Here is a 17,414-nt window from a genome sequence, read left to right as displayed (position 1 = left end):
ATGAAAACCTCCTAAGCTTATTTTTACCAGCTTAGGTTAAACTTCCCCAAGGTACAAACTATTTTACCTTTTGCCCTTGGACTTTATCGTTGCCACCACCAAACGTCTAACAGATATATAACCGGGAAAGAGCCCGTTTGGAAACGTCTTTCCCCCCAAAATCCTTCCAAACCCTACACCCCCTTTCCTGGGGAAGGTTTGATAAAAATCCTCACCAATTTGCATAGGTGAACACAGACCCAAACCCTTGGATCTTAAGAACAATGAAAAAGCAATCAGATTCTTAAAAGAAGAATTTTAATAGAAGAAAAAGTAAAAGGATCACCTCTGTATCCTAGCTTCTTAACCCTTTACAGGTGAAAGGGCTTTTCCTCTGGCCAGGAGGGATTTTAAAGGTGTTTACCCTTCCTTTTATATTTATGACAAGTGTCTAGGGAGTTTTCCTGCCCATGTTAAAAAAGAGGATGCTGAACCAGCAAAGGGCCCTTCTGTTTTGCCAGCTAAGGGCTAGATGGAGAAAACTCTTACTGCCACCAGAAAGAGTTACCCACATGAATAGCCACGTTGAAGGCATGGGAGCCCCTGTCCACCAAGGGGAGTAAAGGATTCACAATCTGGCCCTAATTGATTGTAAATTTGAACTTTGAAATTAAATTTTTCAAGAATTAAAAGGAACATTTTGATGAATTCTGCCCCCAGACAGACACATGCATCTCCCCATATTCTTGTGGGGTTGCAGTTAGAGAGGAAACTGCCAGGCGTATTGTAAACAAGCCCATCAAATCTTGCTGTGATAGCGGATGTGTAGGCACTGGTCTGCTTGCAAGAAGCTGCACACTAAGTCTGAGGTTCTCAGTTTGTTGCTGCATCAGATGTTGGATTAAAAAACAGTATGAGTAGAATCCTTGAGAAAAGACCAACCATATGGTACAACTGTGAAAGCAAGCTAATTTTAAGGCCTAACATTGACAATTACAATGTAGACCAGGGCATCTGTGTCTGCATTTTTTTAATGTTAGCACACACTGAATCCAAAAACCAGTGCAAAGAATTAGTTAGCATAGGACTAACACATTCACTCACTAAAACAGGTGGCTTGTTTGTGATTCATTAACATATTTTGTTACTATATTCAAAATAAAACTCTATGAAGTCTCCAAATCATATACTCAACTAATATATGCAACCTTATTGTTGTCTGCTCCTTTCTTCCATGTGTTCAAGTCAAGTCTTGTCCCAGGGCGTAAGTCCCATTTTCAAAAGAGATTTAGGAGCTTATGTCTTAATGACTCACAAGTGCATAAATCACTTTTGAAAATGGGGCCTGGGTTCCTAAGTCACTAAGGCAATTTTCAAAAGTGAATCCAAGTCTCTGAGGCAAGCTCTACCTTTTGTCTGTATGGCACCTGCATAAAGCACCCTCTGTCCTGTCTGGACCCTTTGAATTTAACTGTACTATAAATAATAATTCAAAGTTAATATTATTAGTAGGAATGCAATTAGAAAAATCCAAAGTCAGATGGTTTTTGTGAAGGAGCAAGCTAACTGTTAGCCCACGTCTGAAAAAGTAACACCATATTTTACATATGATGCAAGACCCATCATTCTAAGGAGGCTTGAAAAAAAATCTATTTCCTTTTATTTATTTATATTTAAACAAAACTAAAAAAAATGCCCATACAAAAGCACCAAGTGCCCAGGCAGCAACTTTAATTTACAATGACCACCCAGCTGCACAAAAATAATCATACAGGAAACACATTAACTTAGCCAGCTGATAAAGCCCAGAAACCGAATATCCCCATTCGCCCTCCAGGAATATCCTCTCAAGCTTTGCCCCCCAAAGCCTACCAAATAAATGGCTTTTGTTGCTTTCCCAGGTGATCAAGTTCAGGCTATTTCAGACCAAAGTGGTGGGGGAAAGTTTCAGAGTGCCAGGATCCTCATGGCGAATGACCAACTGCCTGTCCCCGCTCTTTTATAACCAGAGGGCTCTAGCTTGAGTGCCTCTGCTGTCTGCAACTGTGGCAATGTCACAAGGAGGGAGTTAGTCTCTCAGGTGGGCTTGTCCCAAGACATTTAAGTATTGTAGCTCAAGACCAACACCATCTAGAGACCAATAGCAACCAATGAAGAGCCCCAAACGTCAGATAGACCTGACAAGATGCCCAAGCTGGAGAGGGAACTGCTGCATGCTGCCCCAGCTTCAGCCTCCAGATACTTCTAAATTGTAGAATTCATTGCAATTGGTTAATCTGCAGTTGAGAAAGTCAGGGATAGCAACAGCAAGGCCCACATCCAAAAGGAAATGGCTCACCCTACTGACCAGGTGCAAATCAAAAGAGGCCAACCGGTTACAACGTGCCTTGATCTTGGTGAATATTGCACTCTTTGCTTTAGTGTCTGTGTAGTTCTCCAGGAGAAAAATCCCTCCATTAGACCTAGCTTTGGTATTGATCAAACTATACAATGAGGGTACAGTTTTCAAAAAAGAGCTCAGCTCCTACATTTAGGGCCAGATTCTTGAGAGCTTAGCTCCCATTTGGCCACTACATGAAGAGACCAAATTTTCAAAAGTGTTAAGTATCCAGCAACTCCCACTGTTCTCAGTGGAAGCTCCTGTGCACTGATTACTTCTGAAAATGCGGTCCCTTTTGGTGCCTAAATAGCAGCTGCTGGGTGAAGACAACTTCTGAAAATCTTTCCCTCTTGGTTTAAAATAGATTTAGCATACACCTGTGAGATGATACGCAATACTGAGGAGACAGAAAAATAACGCTGTGGTAATATTATTTGTAAGTGAGGTTTCTGCATTTTTAAGGTAATAAAATATGAAGCCAACCTTTTTTCTTTTATCTTTTTCAGGAGTTGATTACTATGACAAGATCATTGATGACCTGTTGGCAAATAGCATTGTGCCCATGGTGACATTATATCACTTTGATTTACCTCAACATTTAGAAGATCAAGGTGGCTGGAGCTCTGATGCAATCACTGAGGTCTTTGACAGCTATGCACAGTTTTGCTTCAGAGCATTTGGAGACCGAGTGAAACTGTGGGTCACTATTAATGAGCCTTATGTTGTTGCTAAAGATGGCTATGAAAAAGGCATTGTGGCTCCAGGAATAATGGAACCTGGTATTGGAGCGTATCGGACAGCTCATAACATGATAAAGGCTCATGCTAAAGCCTGGCACAGTTATGATTTGTTATTTAGAGAAAAGCAACATGGGCTTGTGTCTATAGCTCTAAACTCAGATTGGGCAGAACCTTTAGATCCAACTTGTCTTGCAGATCAAGAAGCTACTAAAAGGTATATGGCCTTTTGCTTAGACTGGTTTGCTGAACCCATATTTATTAGTGGTGACTATCCAGCCATCATGAAATCCCAGATCTCTGTAATGAGTACAAAGCAAGGCTACCTATCATCAAGGCTTCCAGAATTTACCGAGGAAGAAAAGATGACGATCAAGGGAACTGCTGACTTTTTTTCCCTAAATTATTATACTACTCGCAAAGTAAAGCGCCAAAAAAATACACACAGTGAACCAAGTGTTTCTGGGGACAGAGAAGCTGAACAAATAATGGACCATTCCTGGCCTTTTGCTGCTGGCAGCTCATGGCTGGCTGTAGTTCCCTGGGGTTTACGTAGGCTACTGAAATATATCAAGGTATGGTGTGACACTCACTTGATCATCCAGATTTTTAGTTAGCTAACCACCACTGAGGAAAAGGATTTGTGCAGTGCAATATGGGTGACTCAGTTATTGGGAGGCACCCACATGCTGTAGCAAAAGGCATGGTGCAAGAGTGTAAACAAGTTGTCAAGGGATTCTTTGTTTCATTTTTGCATCATAACTACTGAGAAAGGTGAAGACTTTGCAGTTTTTTTGTTGCTATTACTTGACAACTCATACTGAGCAGGAGTTACAATCTGAAATGATATGTGAGTGTTCGATCATCTGTTGAACTTCACAAATGATCTTTTGGATGCTAGCAGTCAGGTTTTCCTGGCATGCAAACCATTGCTGACAGTGGGACATGCTGTGACTGCTAGTACCAAAGGGTTAAGGAGCAGTGACAAGACGCAGATGCTATGCAGGAAAGATATTTTTGTATTCTTATTAAAATAAGTCATTTCACTATCTTCATGGATGTTTGCACAGTTTTGCTTTTCCACTGTTAGTCATGAAAGGTCAGCACATGGAAAATTACAAGTTAATAGGGTCAGTGCAATTTGATGAAAACGAGTTAGGGGTTGTAGCTTAGAGAAGATAGAAGCGAATGCATGTGATTTTATGGGTTTTCTTACATCTGTTCTGAATAAAACTTCTGCTCTCTTGTTCTAGGATACATATAATAATCCTATAATTTACATCACTGAGAATGGGTTTTCCCAGAGTGACCCTGCTCCACTTGATGACACTCAGCGCTGGAAGTATTTCAGGCTGACATTACAAGAAATTTTAAAAGGTACATTTTTAAATGATGAAAGATCAATTGTGCAAACTTAATATAATTTTCTTGTGTGCCTATTTGCATTCAGCAATGGCCATTGATTCCTGAAGCTAAAACTTGTGTAAATCAGAGTAAAGTAATGTGATTAGAAAAAAATGTTTGGCAGAAAGGAAGGAAGAATATTTAGCAGAAAGGTAGATTTAATCCTACTTCATAATCTTGGAATGGAATCAAATGGAAATGTTCAGCACTGGTTATTTTGGAATTGTACTCTTTTGCTATCTTCATAAAGCAAAAATGGTAGATTTTCTATTTTTTTATGGCCTGCCTGGTTTTTTTTTTTTTTTAAAAAAAAGCACTTTCAAAACTGCACATTTTAGGGCCAGCTTTGCTCAATATCCATAGCATCCACAACTGGCGGCCAGATCTTTAAAGCTGCTCAGCAGCCAGCAGCTCTCATTGCAAAGAATGGGAATTGCTACACGCTGGATACTTTTGAAAATCTGGCCCTTCGATCTAATATATATTCTTTGTTCTAGAATATGATCCTGTTGCATATAGCTTAAGGAAGACTGCATGCAATTAACTCCATGCAGTGTTTGGAATGTTCACACAGTGAAATTCACTCCAGTGCAGAGCTAATGCATCATATCAGTTCCACTTCAGCCCTTAGGAGGGGATTTTCAAAAGTGCTCAATATTGGCATAGCTCTGCTGGTATAGAAGTCAATGGATGCTTCACCACTGGCTTCGATAGGAGCAGAATTAGGCCTATGGTGAGGTCTTTTGAAAAATCACACCTCTACCTTCCTTGAGCAGGCTCTATGCACCAGGGTGACTCATAGGGAGTAGAGCTTCAAGATATATCAAGTTAGAATTGCATTTGAAAATGCTAAATTCCTTCACATGACTGCTCTTCTCCCGAGCATGTGTGTCATAAGTGATCATAAGCATGAACAAAATATTATTTAATGTTAGTAATTTTGCAGCAGTTCCTTCCTCTTCATTTTACTTGCCTTTTGTCTTGCCATTTTTACAGTCTCTTCCTTGAACCAGCTCTCAGTGAAACATTAACTTAAGAAATTGTACTATTATTCTCCTCCCCACTCCAAATCCCAATTTGGTGTGACCACCTTGACTCAGCAGGACAGGGCTTGGCTTCTGCTGAGACTTCTGGAGAGGTTGTAAAGAGATACACCTTAATAACACTTAGGTCTCTTACACTGTAAGCTGTTTGGGATAGGGATGGTATTTCACTGTGGGCCCAATCCAGCAAAGCACTTCGGCCCAGATCCCCAAATGTATGTAGAGCGCCTTACTCCCATTGAGATCAGTGGAAGTTAGACACCTAACTACGTTGAGGATTTGGGTCTAAGCACATGTGTAGTCCAACTGAAATGAATGGGACTACTCTTAAGAGCATAAGAACAGCCATACTAGGTCAGACCAAAGGTCCATCTAGCCCAGTATCCTATCTTCCGACAGTGGCCAATGCCAAGGGCCCCAGAAGGAATCAACAAAACAGGTAATCATCAAGTGATCCATCCCCTGTTGCCCACTCCCAGCTTCTGGCAAACAAGAGGCTAGGGACACCATCCCTGCCCATCCTGGTTAATAGCTATTGATGGACCTATCCTGCATGATTTTATCTAGTTTTTTTTTTGAACCCTGCTGTAGTTTTGGTATAGTGGGGTGGTTACCTGCTCTGGCCCTGACAGGGCTGAGGCCAGCCCGGGGAGAGGGCTTAGGGCCCAGCCGGATTAAGGGAGCTGCTGCAGCTGTGGCCAGCTTAATCAGGCCCAGCTGGCCCCTATAAGAGGCTATGATCCAGGACCCCAGTCACTCCTCCCTCTACCTGTAGAGAGAGAAGGGCACGGCACGGCACGGCACGGCACCGCACCGCACCTAGATTGGGGACAGGGCTGGGGAAGGGCCAGAGGAGCTGGGAGTTCCTCCCTGGAAAGCCTTAGGCTACAGGCTGAATAGGTGTAGGGTTGCAGAGGGGCAGCCCTCAGGTAGGCGGAGGCAGCAGGTCCAAAACCCCCTTGCCGGTGATGAGTGGCGTATACACTGCAGTCTGCCCCTGATATAAGGAGCTAAGTGGGGACTGGCAGTAGCCCAAACTGAGGTGAGGTGGGGTTAAGGTTCCCCTGGGTGAGGAGACCTAGAACCTGAGAGTGTGGGGGTTCTGCCAGGGGGGCAGCACCCCAAGGAAAGGGGCACTGGGTCCTGGGAGGGACACAGGAGGGCTGGCAGTAAGGTGGATCACCGGCCTGCAGAGGGTGCTCTGGGGCTGGATGAGCTAATTCCCAATGACTACCAGCAGGAGGTGCCACAGGGGTGAGTCCAAACCTTTACACTTGGCCTTCACAACATCCTCTGGCAAGGAGTTCCACATGTTGACTGTGTGTCGTGTGGAAAAAATACTTCCTTTTGTTTGTTTTAAACCTGCTGCCTATTCATTTCATTTGGTGATCCCTAGTTCTTGTGTTATGAGGAGTAAACACCACTTTATTTACTGTCTCCCACCAGTCATGATTTTATAGACCTCTAGCATATCCCCCCTTAGTTGTCTCTTTTCCAAACTGAAAAGTCCCAGTCTTATTATTCTCTCCTCATATGGCAGCCATTGCATATCCCTAGTAATTTTTGTTGCCCTTTTCTGAACCTTTTCCAATTCAAATATATCTTTTTTGAGATGGGGTGACCACATCTGCATGCAGTATTCAAGATGTGGGCATACCATGGATTTATATAGAGGCAATATGATATTTATCTTATTACCTATCCCTTTCTTAATGATTCCCAACATTCTGTTCACTTTTTTGACTACCGCTGCACATTGAGTGGATTTTTCCAGAGAACTATCCACAATGACTCCAAGATCTTTCTTGAGTGGTAACAGCTAATTTAGACCCCATCATTTTATATGTATAGTTGGGATTATGTTTTCCAGTGTGCATTACTTTGCATTCATCAACATTGAATTTCATCTGCCATTTTGTTGCCCAATCACCCAGTTTTGAGAGATCCTTTTGTAGCTCTTTGCAGTCTGCCTGCAACTTAACTATCTTGAGTAGTTTTGCATTATCTGCAAATTTTGCCACCTCACTGTTTTACCCCTTTTTGCAGATCATTTATGAATGTTAAATAGGACTGGTCCCAGAACAGACCCTTGGGGGACACCACTATTTACCTCTCTCCATTCTGAAAACTGACCATTTATTCCTAGCCTTTGTTTCCTATCTTTTAACCAGTTACCAATCCATGAGAGCACCTTCCCTCTTATCCCATGACTGCTTATTTTGCTTAAGAGCCTTTGGTGAGGGACCTTGTCAAAGGCTTTCTAAAAATCTACTTACACTAAATCCACTGGATCCCCCTTGGTCCACATGCTTGTTGACCCCCTCAAAGAAATCTAGTAAATTGGTTAGGCATTATTTCCCTTTTAGAAAAACCATGTTGGCTATTCCCCAACAAATTATGTTCATCTATGTGTCTGACAATTTTGTTCTTTACTATAGTTTCAACCAGTTTGGCTGGTACTCAAGTCAGGCTTACCGGCCTGCAAATGCTGGGGTCAACGTTTATAAAAATTGGTGTCACATTAGCTATCCTCCAGTCATTTGATACAGAAGCTGATTTAAATGATAGGTTACTGACTATAGTTAGTCCTGCAATTTCACATTTGAGTTCCTTCAGAACTCTTGGGCAAATACCATCAGGTCTTGGTGACTTATTACTGTTTCGTTTATCAATTTGTTCCAAAACCTCCTCTAACGACTCCTCAGATTTGGCTCAGGTTTGGGAACCTCCCTCACATCCTCAACCATGAAGACTGATGCAAATAATTCATTTAGTTTCTCTGCAATGACCTTATCATCCTTGAGGGCTCCTTTAGCATCTCGATCGTCCAGTGGCCCCACTGGTTTAGCAGGCTTCCTGCTTCTGTTGTGTTTTTTTAAAAAAAATCCTATTACTTTTTGAGTCTTTGGCTAGCTGTACTTCAAAAAAAGTTTTTCCTCCTGATTATATTTTTACACTTCATTTGCCAGAGTTTGTTCCTTTCTATTTTCCTCAGTAGGATTTAAATTCCACTTTTTAAAAGATGCCTTTTTGCCTGTCACTGCTTCTTTTACTTTGTTTAGCCACAGTGGCTTTTTTATTTTCTTACTATATTTTTTTAATTTGGGGTATACATTTAAGTTGACCCTCTATTTTGGTGTCTTTTAAAAGTTTCTATGCAACTTGCAGGGATTTTACTTTTGGTGCTGTACCTTTTAATTTCTGTTTAACTAACCTCCTCATTTTTGTGTCGTTCCCCTTTCTGAAATTAAATGCTACAGTGCTGGGCTGCTTTGGTGTTTTCCCCGCCACAGGGATGTTAAATTTAATTATATTGTGGTGACTATTACCAAGCAGTGCAGCTATATTCACCTCATGAACCTGATCCAGTGATCCACTTAGGACTAAATCAAAAATTGCCTCTCCTCTTGTGGGTTCCAGGACTAGCTGCTCCAAGAAGCAGTCATCTAAGGAGTCAAGAAACTTTATCTCTGCATCCCGTCCTGAGGTGATATGTACCCACTCAATATGGGGATAGTTGAAAATCCCTCATTATTATTTGTTGATTTTTTTATTTTAATAGCCTCTCTAATCTCCCGGAGCATTTCACAGTCACTATCACCATCCTGGTCAGGTGGCCGGTAATATATCCCCACTGCTATATGATTATTAAATCATGGAATTACTATCTATAGTACTATCCACAGAGATTCTATGGTTTGCTTCATTTACGATTTTTACTTCATTTGATTCTACACTTTCTTTCACATATAGTGCCACTCCCCCACCAGCATGACCTGTTTTGTCCTTCAGATATATTTTGTATCCTGGTGTTACTGTGTCCCATTGATTATTCTCATTCCACCAGGTTTATGTGATGCCTATTATATCAATATTCTCATTTAATATGAGGCACTGTAGTTCACCCATCTTATTATTTAGACTTCTAGCATTGGTATATAAGCACTTTAAAAACTTGTCACTTTTTAGCTGTCTCCCATTACATGATGTAATTGAATAAGACTTTTCATTTGACTGTTTATCAGATCCTACCTGTATTTTATCTTCCATACTCTCCTCCTTACTAGGATATAAAGACTTTCCATGAGTAGATCCTTCCCTAAGGGATGTCTCTGTCCAAACCACATGCTCCTCCGCACCTGTCTGCTTTCCCCCAGCCCTTAGTTTAAAAACTGCTCTACAACCTTTTTAATGTTAAGTGCCAGCTATCTGGTTCCATTTTGGTTTAGGTGGAGCCCATCCTTCCTGTATAGGCTCCCCTTTCCCCAAAGAGACCCTGCAGTTCTGCCTGCCTAACTGGCCCTGTGTGTGGAACTGGAAGCATTTCAGAGAATGCCACCATGGAGGTCCTGAACTTCAATCTCTTACCTAGCAGCCTAAATTTGGCCTCCGGGACCTCTCTCCTATCCTTCCCTATGTCATTGGTACCTACATGTACCACAACCACTGGCTCCTCCCCAGCACTACACATGAACCTATCTAGATGTCTCAAGAGATCCGCAACCTTCGCACCAGGCAGGCAAGTCACCATGCGGTTCTCCCAGTCATTGCAAACCCAGCTACCTGTCTCTTCCTAAAAACTGGTGTTCCCTACCCTGGAGAGGTCTCCTCAGTGTGAGAGGATACCACATCATCATCTGGAAGGAGGGTCCCAACTATGGGATCATTTCCCTTTGCTCCAGTTGGATGTTTTCTTTCTCTGAGGCTTTCATCCTCCTCAACAGCACAGAGGCTGTCAGACTGGGGGTGGGACCATTCTACTACGTCCCAGAAAGTCTCATCTCTGTACCTCTCTGGCTCCCTTAGCTCCTCCAGCTGAGCCAGCCTGGCCTCTAAAGCTTGTATACAGTCTCTGAGGGCCAGGAGCTCCTTGCACCGAATGCACAGATGTTGCTGGACTTCTGCCTGCATTCTCTTTTTACTCCTGCAGCTAATTCCTTTGCTGTTTTGTTTTTATCAGAGGGTGGTTTTTGGCTTAAGTTTAAAGAAGTTTAAGGAATGTTAAGTGTATCTAGCCTTCAACTCCCTCGCAAAACTCCCCTGCTAGCTGCTCCTGTTTGCTAGCTCTTCTGGTCGCTTAGGAGTGGGCTTTTTAAAGCCTTGGTCTTCCTGAGTAGCCCCACCTCCTGGTTAAGGGTTGATGGGTGGTTAAGGGTTGATGGGTGGTTAAGAAGCTGTCAGTTCTCGGCCTTCCCTAGCAGGCTGCTAGGCTCAGCACACTGTCCCCCAAACAGACCAAACGGTATATTTCAGTCCAGCAGTAAGCACACCATAACAAGCGTGTGCACGCGCGCACACCCCCCCCCCCAAACTTACCCCAAGGGTCACATAACTGCTCCTCCTTCACCATGAGAAGTCCCTCACAAAACTCCACTCTTAGCTGCTCCTGTTCACTAGCTCCTCCTATATGCTTAAAGTTATTGTGGTCGGGTTTTGTAGCCAAGGGCAGCGATACTGCCTAGTGGTGATACTCCAGGCTATGTCACCCAGTAGCAAGAGTCAGTGGCCACCTTGCCTAGTGGCTAGCATCAGTAGCAGTCTTGTCCAAAGGTAAGAGTCTGTGGCCATTTTGCCTAGTGTCTAGAATCAGTGGCAAGATCACTCCACAACGAAAGTCTGACCACCTTATCTAGCAGCAGGATCAGTGGCAAAGTCACCAAAAGGCAAAAGTCTGTGGGTGCCTTGCCTAGCACCGAGAGTCAGTGGTAATGTCACCCCACAGTGACAGTCTGTGGCTGCGTTGCCACTGATCCTAGCCAGTAGGCAGTCCCCCAATGGTCAGAGTCTGTGACTGGGGTTGTGGAACCCAGGCCCACCCTGCTCCACTGGGTTCCAAACCAGGGCCCTTCAAAATAATGGTTCCAATACATGGCCTAGGGGCAGATGCCCTTACGCCGGTTCCCTGGGTCACTTCCTACCCCTGCTTCTGTTCCTCCATCTGTGCCACACCTCTGTCTTCGTGTCCCCCTTGGAGTCCTCTTGGGTCATTCTCCAGAGTGTCTTCCCCTTTTGGCAGTGGCTTGTCATCCTTGGCCTTTGCAGTTGAAAGGCCTGCGGTGGTTTGACTATGTGGTGCAGTCCCAGCCAGTTGGAGCCCTGGCAGCTTCTCTACAGGAGACTGCAGCACCCAACTCTTCTCCTGCTTGATCCATCCAGACTGAGCTGAGTTGCTCCCTTTTGAATTCTCCGTCCACAGGGAGCATGCCCTGCAGGAACAAGGTGGTGTGGCTTCCTGCATCTAGAGCAACTCCTTAAGCCTCACCTCACCAGTGTGGGGTTGGTATACCCATCACAGTTTATGCATATGTGTAAGGGCTGTGCTAAATCAATGCCTGTTTGTGCAGTGCCAAGCGTGATGTATCCCATTTTGTTTGAGGCCTCTGTATAGTACAACAATATAAATGTTAAATTCAATAGAGCCCCTATTTTACAAATTAATTGGATTGAGGAGTTCATAAAATTGAAAAGTTCATACAACTGAACATCTTGGAATTATACTAGCGAGATTGCATTTGCCAAATGGTGCACGGCATTGCTCCTTGTCCTTCAAACCACTGCAAGGTGATGTCCAATGCACTGAAGGCATTGGAATGTGAAGGGATGTTGATTTGTTCTCCAGCATCACTTTTGTTATGTGATTTTAAAAAAAAAAATTCCCATCAGGAAGAAATTGATTTAAATGGGAATTAGGCACCTAAGTACTCTGCAAATCTCACTAGGCACCTATCTGCTTCTCTAGACCCAACATATGTTTTAAAGTCTGTCCCTTAGAAGCCTAAGTCTCATTCAAAGTCAGTGGGATTTAGGGTCATCAGTGCCTAAGTCACTTTTGAAAATGAGACTGAGGCTATTAAGTCAGAGGTATTTTTGTAAACTTTACCCAGATAGACTAAAGAGTAGACAACAAAAGGACTGATATGCTCAAAGTCCAACATTTAGGTGCCATTGAGATCCTAAAAATGTCCACTTAACTGCCACCTAACTCAGACACCTAAAAATCCTAAGGTGCCTAAAAGTCAGCTGGTAAAGTCTCTTGGGACTTATGAATCTGCCAGTGAGCATGTGCACAGCTGACTCAGGCACCCCTGCGCCTAGACCCATACCCAAGCCTCAATGGGTATGACTGATTAGATCTTCCCCCCCCGCCCAACTTCTGAGGTGCCACCTGATGTACTGGAGTTTCACTGTGTCCCTTCTGCTCCATCAGCCTGGATTCCCTCTCCCTGTTTTGCTGAATTAGGCTCTCCAGCCTCTCGCAGCACACACGCAGGTAGGGCCACACCCAGCTGCAGAGAGACTGAAGTCAGCTCTGTGTGAGAGGATTCACCCAGCACTCATGTGCACAGCCCATTTGGGAAATAAACCCCAAATAATACTATCTTGCACTGTATAGAAAGATCTGCACAATGCAAGCTCATAAAAACACCTTGCTGTACTCCTGCAGCACTGACAACACCGCCCCACTTTTGACTGGTGTTAATTCTCTACAGATTTCAAGGCTTTCCAGAGTCAATCCATCTTGGCATTCAGCCATCAAATCAGTGAGTGTGCCTCAGTTTCCCCTTCCACACAACCGATCATGTTTACTCTGGCCTCCCTGCTGTGATAGTCTTTGAGCTGGTTCACGTGTACCAGTTGGGAAACCGTATCATCATGGGGCTTTTTAACCTGATCTCAAAGGGCCCCTCCCAAGAGTTTTGCATTTTGAACATTTTTGCGGGGCTGAGTACCATCACCATCACCTATGTCAAAATCTTGCATTTACAAGATTTTATCATACCATGCCTTTTGTTTGGCCTGACTGTCTTGGAGTTTTGTTTTGGACAATTTCCATCATGTCCTTTAACTCCTTTCTAAACCTCTGAACATACTCAGTTACTAGTTCTTCCCTCACCTCATGGCACCCTTTCCATGAGTCTTTAATGAGATCAAGGGGTCCCCTTACTTTTCTCCCATATAAAAAGTCAAATGGAGAAAACCTTTGACTCTTGGGGTACCTCCCTGTAAGCATACAGTAGAAAGGGCAATAACTTGTCCCAACTTTGGCCCCTTTTCTTGGTGTACATTCCCAGCATGGATTTCAGGGTCCCATTAAACTTTCCACCCACCCATTGGCCCAGGGATGATAGGGGGCAGTCTTAAGTTATTTCATGCTACACACCTTCCATAGCTCATTGAACAACTGTGACATAAAGTTTGTCTCCCAATCGGACAAAATCTTTTTTGGGAAACCCACTCAGATGGAGATAGTGAGCAGGGCTCTTGCCTCTGTCTCAGTTGCTGTATTGGACAAAGTGGCTGCCTCAGGGTACCACTAAGATATATTTGTTCTCCCTCCGAGTGGGTCATGGCATTGGACCCACAATGTTCATTGCCACCCTCAGGAATGCCTCCTGTATGACATTTAAGTGACACTGAGGAGCTTTCTGGGGTCCTACAGGTTTTTTCCTCTTGACACACCACACAAGACCTGCAATAATCTCTCGCATCATTCTGTATTCCTGGCCAGTAGAAATTCCTCCTTAGCCTGTAATAAGTTCTCTGTACCCCCAAGTGACCAGCAAAGGGACCATTGTGCGTTACCAGCATTAATTCCCCCCGGAGCTGGCTGGATACAACCAACTACTTACAAGGTTGCCTGGGGCCTCTGTTTCTTCCCACAGGAGCCTCTCTATACAGTTTCCCATCCTCTTCAAAAAAAAAAAAACACAAAACCTTCCCCTACTCCCTTCCTAGAGTTCCCTCTAGGATACACTTCCTTATGCCCTGTAGAGAGGGGTCTGCCTTTCGCTTAGCTGCATATTCCTGACATCTAATACTTGGGATAAAATCCTCAGCCACTGACCACATCTCTCCTGCTCCTAGCCTTGGGGACCTGTTGCTTTCAGTTGGGCAGAGGCCTGACTCCACCTCTCCCACACCTGAAAGCACGCTGCCACCTTTCACTGCAGTGCCAATGGAACCCTCACCAACCTCCTCTGTGGATTCTCAGGTTCCAACACCCTTCCCCAGAGAAACACACCTCCATGCTCTCTAGAGCAGGACCTATCACCGGTTCAGCTGCATCAGACCTGCAGCTACCAACTGGAACAGCCTTCTCACTGGCAGGCAATACACTCTCCTCCCCATTTGGGGACCCTACACAACACTCCTCCATGCTGGAAGTTACCACACCAACAGTCCTGGCCTTGTGGAAAAAATAATTTCCTACCAACATGTCCACCGGGATGTCCTCTAGCATCCCCACAAATAAATTGCCTTCCCACTCCACACAAACCTTTGCTAGTGGTGTGGGGAACCTTTCCTGCCCCACCCCCTTAATGCTGGTCATTTGTCCAGGTAAAATACTAGCCTCTGGACCACACTTGGTCGAACCAGAAAAAGCTATGCCCCAGTATCTCTCTACCCCATGCCCTCAGTCCTGACAACCTTAGTGTGTTCCTTGTCCGGTTCACCAGGGCCTGTGTTCACCAACCAGGTATGATAAATTGTGGGATTACTCTCCGGTGCCTTGGGGCTGAGGACAGCCAAGCCAACAAGGGAGGCTTATTCTCCTTCAATTTGGGGCAGTTATATTTCAGCTGCTCTGTAGAATTACAGTAGAAGCACCTTCTAGAGTCACCTGGTTTTTAAGGGTGGTTTGGGAGGTAGGATTCTGGGAGGGTGAATGCCCCACCCCCTGACCACTCTCCCTCTTCCCAGGGATAAAGCAGTGACCTTGCTTCCCATTAAACTTAAACCCCTCTGCCTCTGACTTATTAGTAATAGGTGCTATTTTACATAATAACTAGACATATTCAGGAACTGTTCCTGAGCAACCGAATCACACATTCCTTCAAAGCTTGAAATACCTTTACCCCTGACCCACTTATCCAGTAACTCTCTCATTTGGTTCACATAAACCATATTACTTAATCCAGCCCCTCTCAAGGCTTCTAATTTTTACTCTATACATTTCAGGTGTAATCTGAAACTGTTTCAAAACCAATTCCTTAATTTACCATAAGTGGAACCATCACCCATTGGCATCTTACTGAATATGTCCAGAGCTCTCCCAGTCAACTTTGCAACCAAAGTGGTCATCTTCTGATCCTCAGGAATCACATGGAGCATACACAGCCTCTCAAAGGTGATTGAAATATTTAGCAATGTCACCAGACTCATTGTATGCTGGACACAACTGCTTCCACTTGTGGATTTTTGGAGAAGTGGAGCCCCTTGGTGGGGGGGGTTCGGTCTCTTCCACTCCATTAGGGCCAGTTCATGCTTCTGAGCTTCCCTTTCCTAATCAGCTTCTAGCAGTCTCAGTTCCATGGCTCTCTGATGGGCTGCTTTTTTGCTCATCAATTTCCATCTGTTTTAATTCCACCTGTCTGTGGTGTTATTTCTTCCTCTCCTCTGCCTGGAAACTCTGCAGAGTTCCAGCTTTGCAACCGTTTCACTATTTTCACTCATCTTGCTGCTTTTCTACCTCTACTTCCTTGACTCTAAATAAGCAAACAGAAAATAACAAACCGGTAACTGCTTTGTCTGTTCTCCAGCCAACACACTTGCAACTCAGTTAAAATCACCACCAGTGTCTCACAACAATAAGCTTGCACATTACCCTGCTTGACTACGCCACTGTGATAGGTTAGACCCTCCTCCCCATTCTGAGATGCCACCTGATGTACTGGGGTTTCACTGAGCCCTGCTCCACCAGCCTGGATTCCCTCTCCCTGTTTTGCTGAATTAGGCTCTCCAGCCTCTTGCAGCACACACACAGGTAGGGCCACGCCCAGCTGCAAACGCAGACTGAAGTCTGTGAGAGATTCACCCAGCACTCACATGGGGAAATAAACCCAAAATAATACTGTCTTGCATTGTACACAGCACAGGCTCATAAAAATTTGCCCTCTCCCTCAATGTGAAGAGAGAGATGCACAACTTCTTAGCCCCAAGTTAGAAATTGCACAAACTGGGTTTAATAATAAACAAAACAAAAAGGACAGATTTTAAGTGATTATAAGAGATAACAAACGAACAAACCATATTACTGAACAAATAAAACAAAACACGCATACTAAATTCAAGATCTCAAAGAGACTGGTTTCAAGAAGTAATTTCTCACCCTAAATGTTGTTTTAGGCAAGTTGCAGAGTTTCTGTAGCTTAGAGTTCCAATTATTTCTTCTTACAGACTGGACCTCTGTCTCAGTCTGAACTCCATACCTGCCTTTCCCCTCAGGTTAGTTCCTTTGTCTCTTCAGGTATTTTCAGCACTTTCTTCTTGGGTAGGCAATGAAGGAGAGTCTAGATTAACCCCCTCCCCAGCCTTAAAAAGGATTTACCTAAGGCGGGAAACCTTTGTTTGATCCCCATTCCCTACAGAGGAAAAGTACCAACAGTGTCCTAGGTGGTATTTTGTATCAGGTGATCTTATCACCTGACCTTGCAGTGTCAAAGCAACTATGAAACCAGGTTTATTTGCCATGACCACAGGAAGGAAGCCAGGCAGATGGGAGATCCACATCTTCAAGGACACATTGTCTTTTTCTAATGACCTATTAAGTCTGATTGCTTACTGTCTGGTGGGTGTTTCCCCAAGTACACACACAGTTGTAATTGTTACATAATCAATATTCCTAACTTCAGGTACAGAAATGCATACAAATTGGATAATTACATTAATCAAACCATAACCTTTCCAATGATATCTTACATGAGCCATCTTGCATAAGGTATATCTTAGTTATGCCATATTCGTATCATAACCATAATTCTATGAAGAATATGGGGTGTAAGTCACAGTGGGATCCTCAAACTGGGCGTTCCCCTGCCTATCTCACCTGTGTGGCCCATCCATCCAAATCAGAGGATGTATAAACTGAGG

The 17,414-nt window shown here is 43.8% G+C and overlaps 1 protein-coding gene across 7 annotated transcripts in view; it reads left to right on the top strand.

The window, feature by feature from the left end:
* LOC125636115 (cytosolic beta-glucosidase) overlaps positions 1 to 17,414 on the top strand; it is a 99,119-nt gene that overhangs the window by 61,339 nt on the left and 20,366 nt on the right. For 6 of the 7 annotated variants that reach the window (XM_075128003.1, XM_075128000.1, XM_075128002.1 and 3 more), the window contains 2 exons: positions 2,866 to 3,671; positions 4,350 to 4,473. In XM_075128003.1, coding sequence (XP_074984104.1) covers positions 2,866 to 3,671; positions 4,350 to 4,473 — 930 coding nt within the window. Of the gene's footprint in view, positions 1 to 2,865; positions 3,672 to 4,349; positions 4,474 to 15,503; positions 15,642 to 17,414 lie in introns of those variants that run through there. The other variant, XM_075128001.1, reaches the window with a different exon arrangement.

Source organism: Caretta caretta, chromosome 4 (assembly GCF_965140235.1).
Source record: "Caretta caretta isolate rCarCar2 chromosome 4, rCarCar1.hap1, whole genome shotgun sequence".
Classification (NCBI taxonomy): Eukaryota; Metazoa; Chordata; order Testudines; family Cheloniidae; genus Caretta; species Caretta caretta.
Note: the sequence above shows the minus strand (reverse complement) of the source record. Positions and strands in the feature narration are given on the sequence as shown.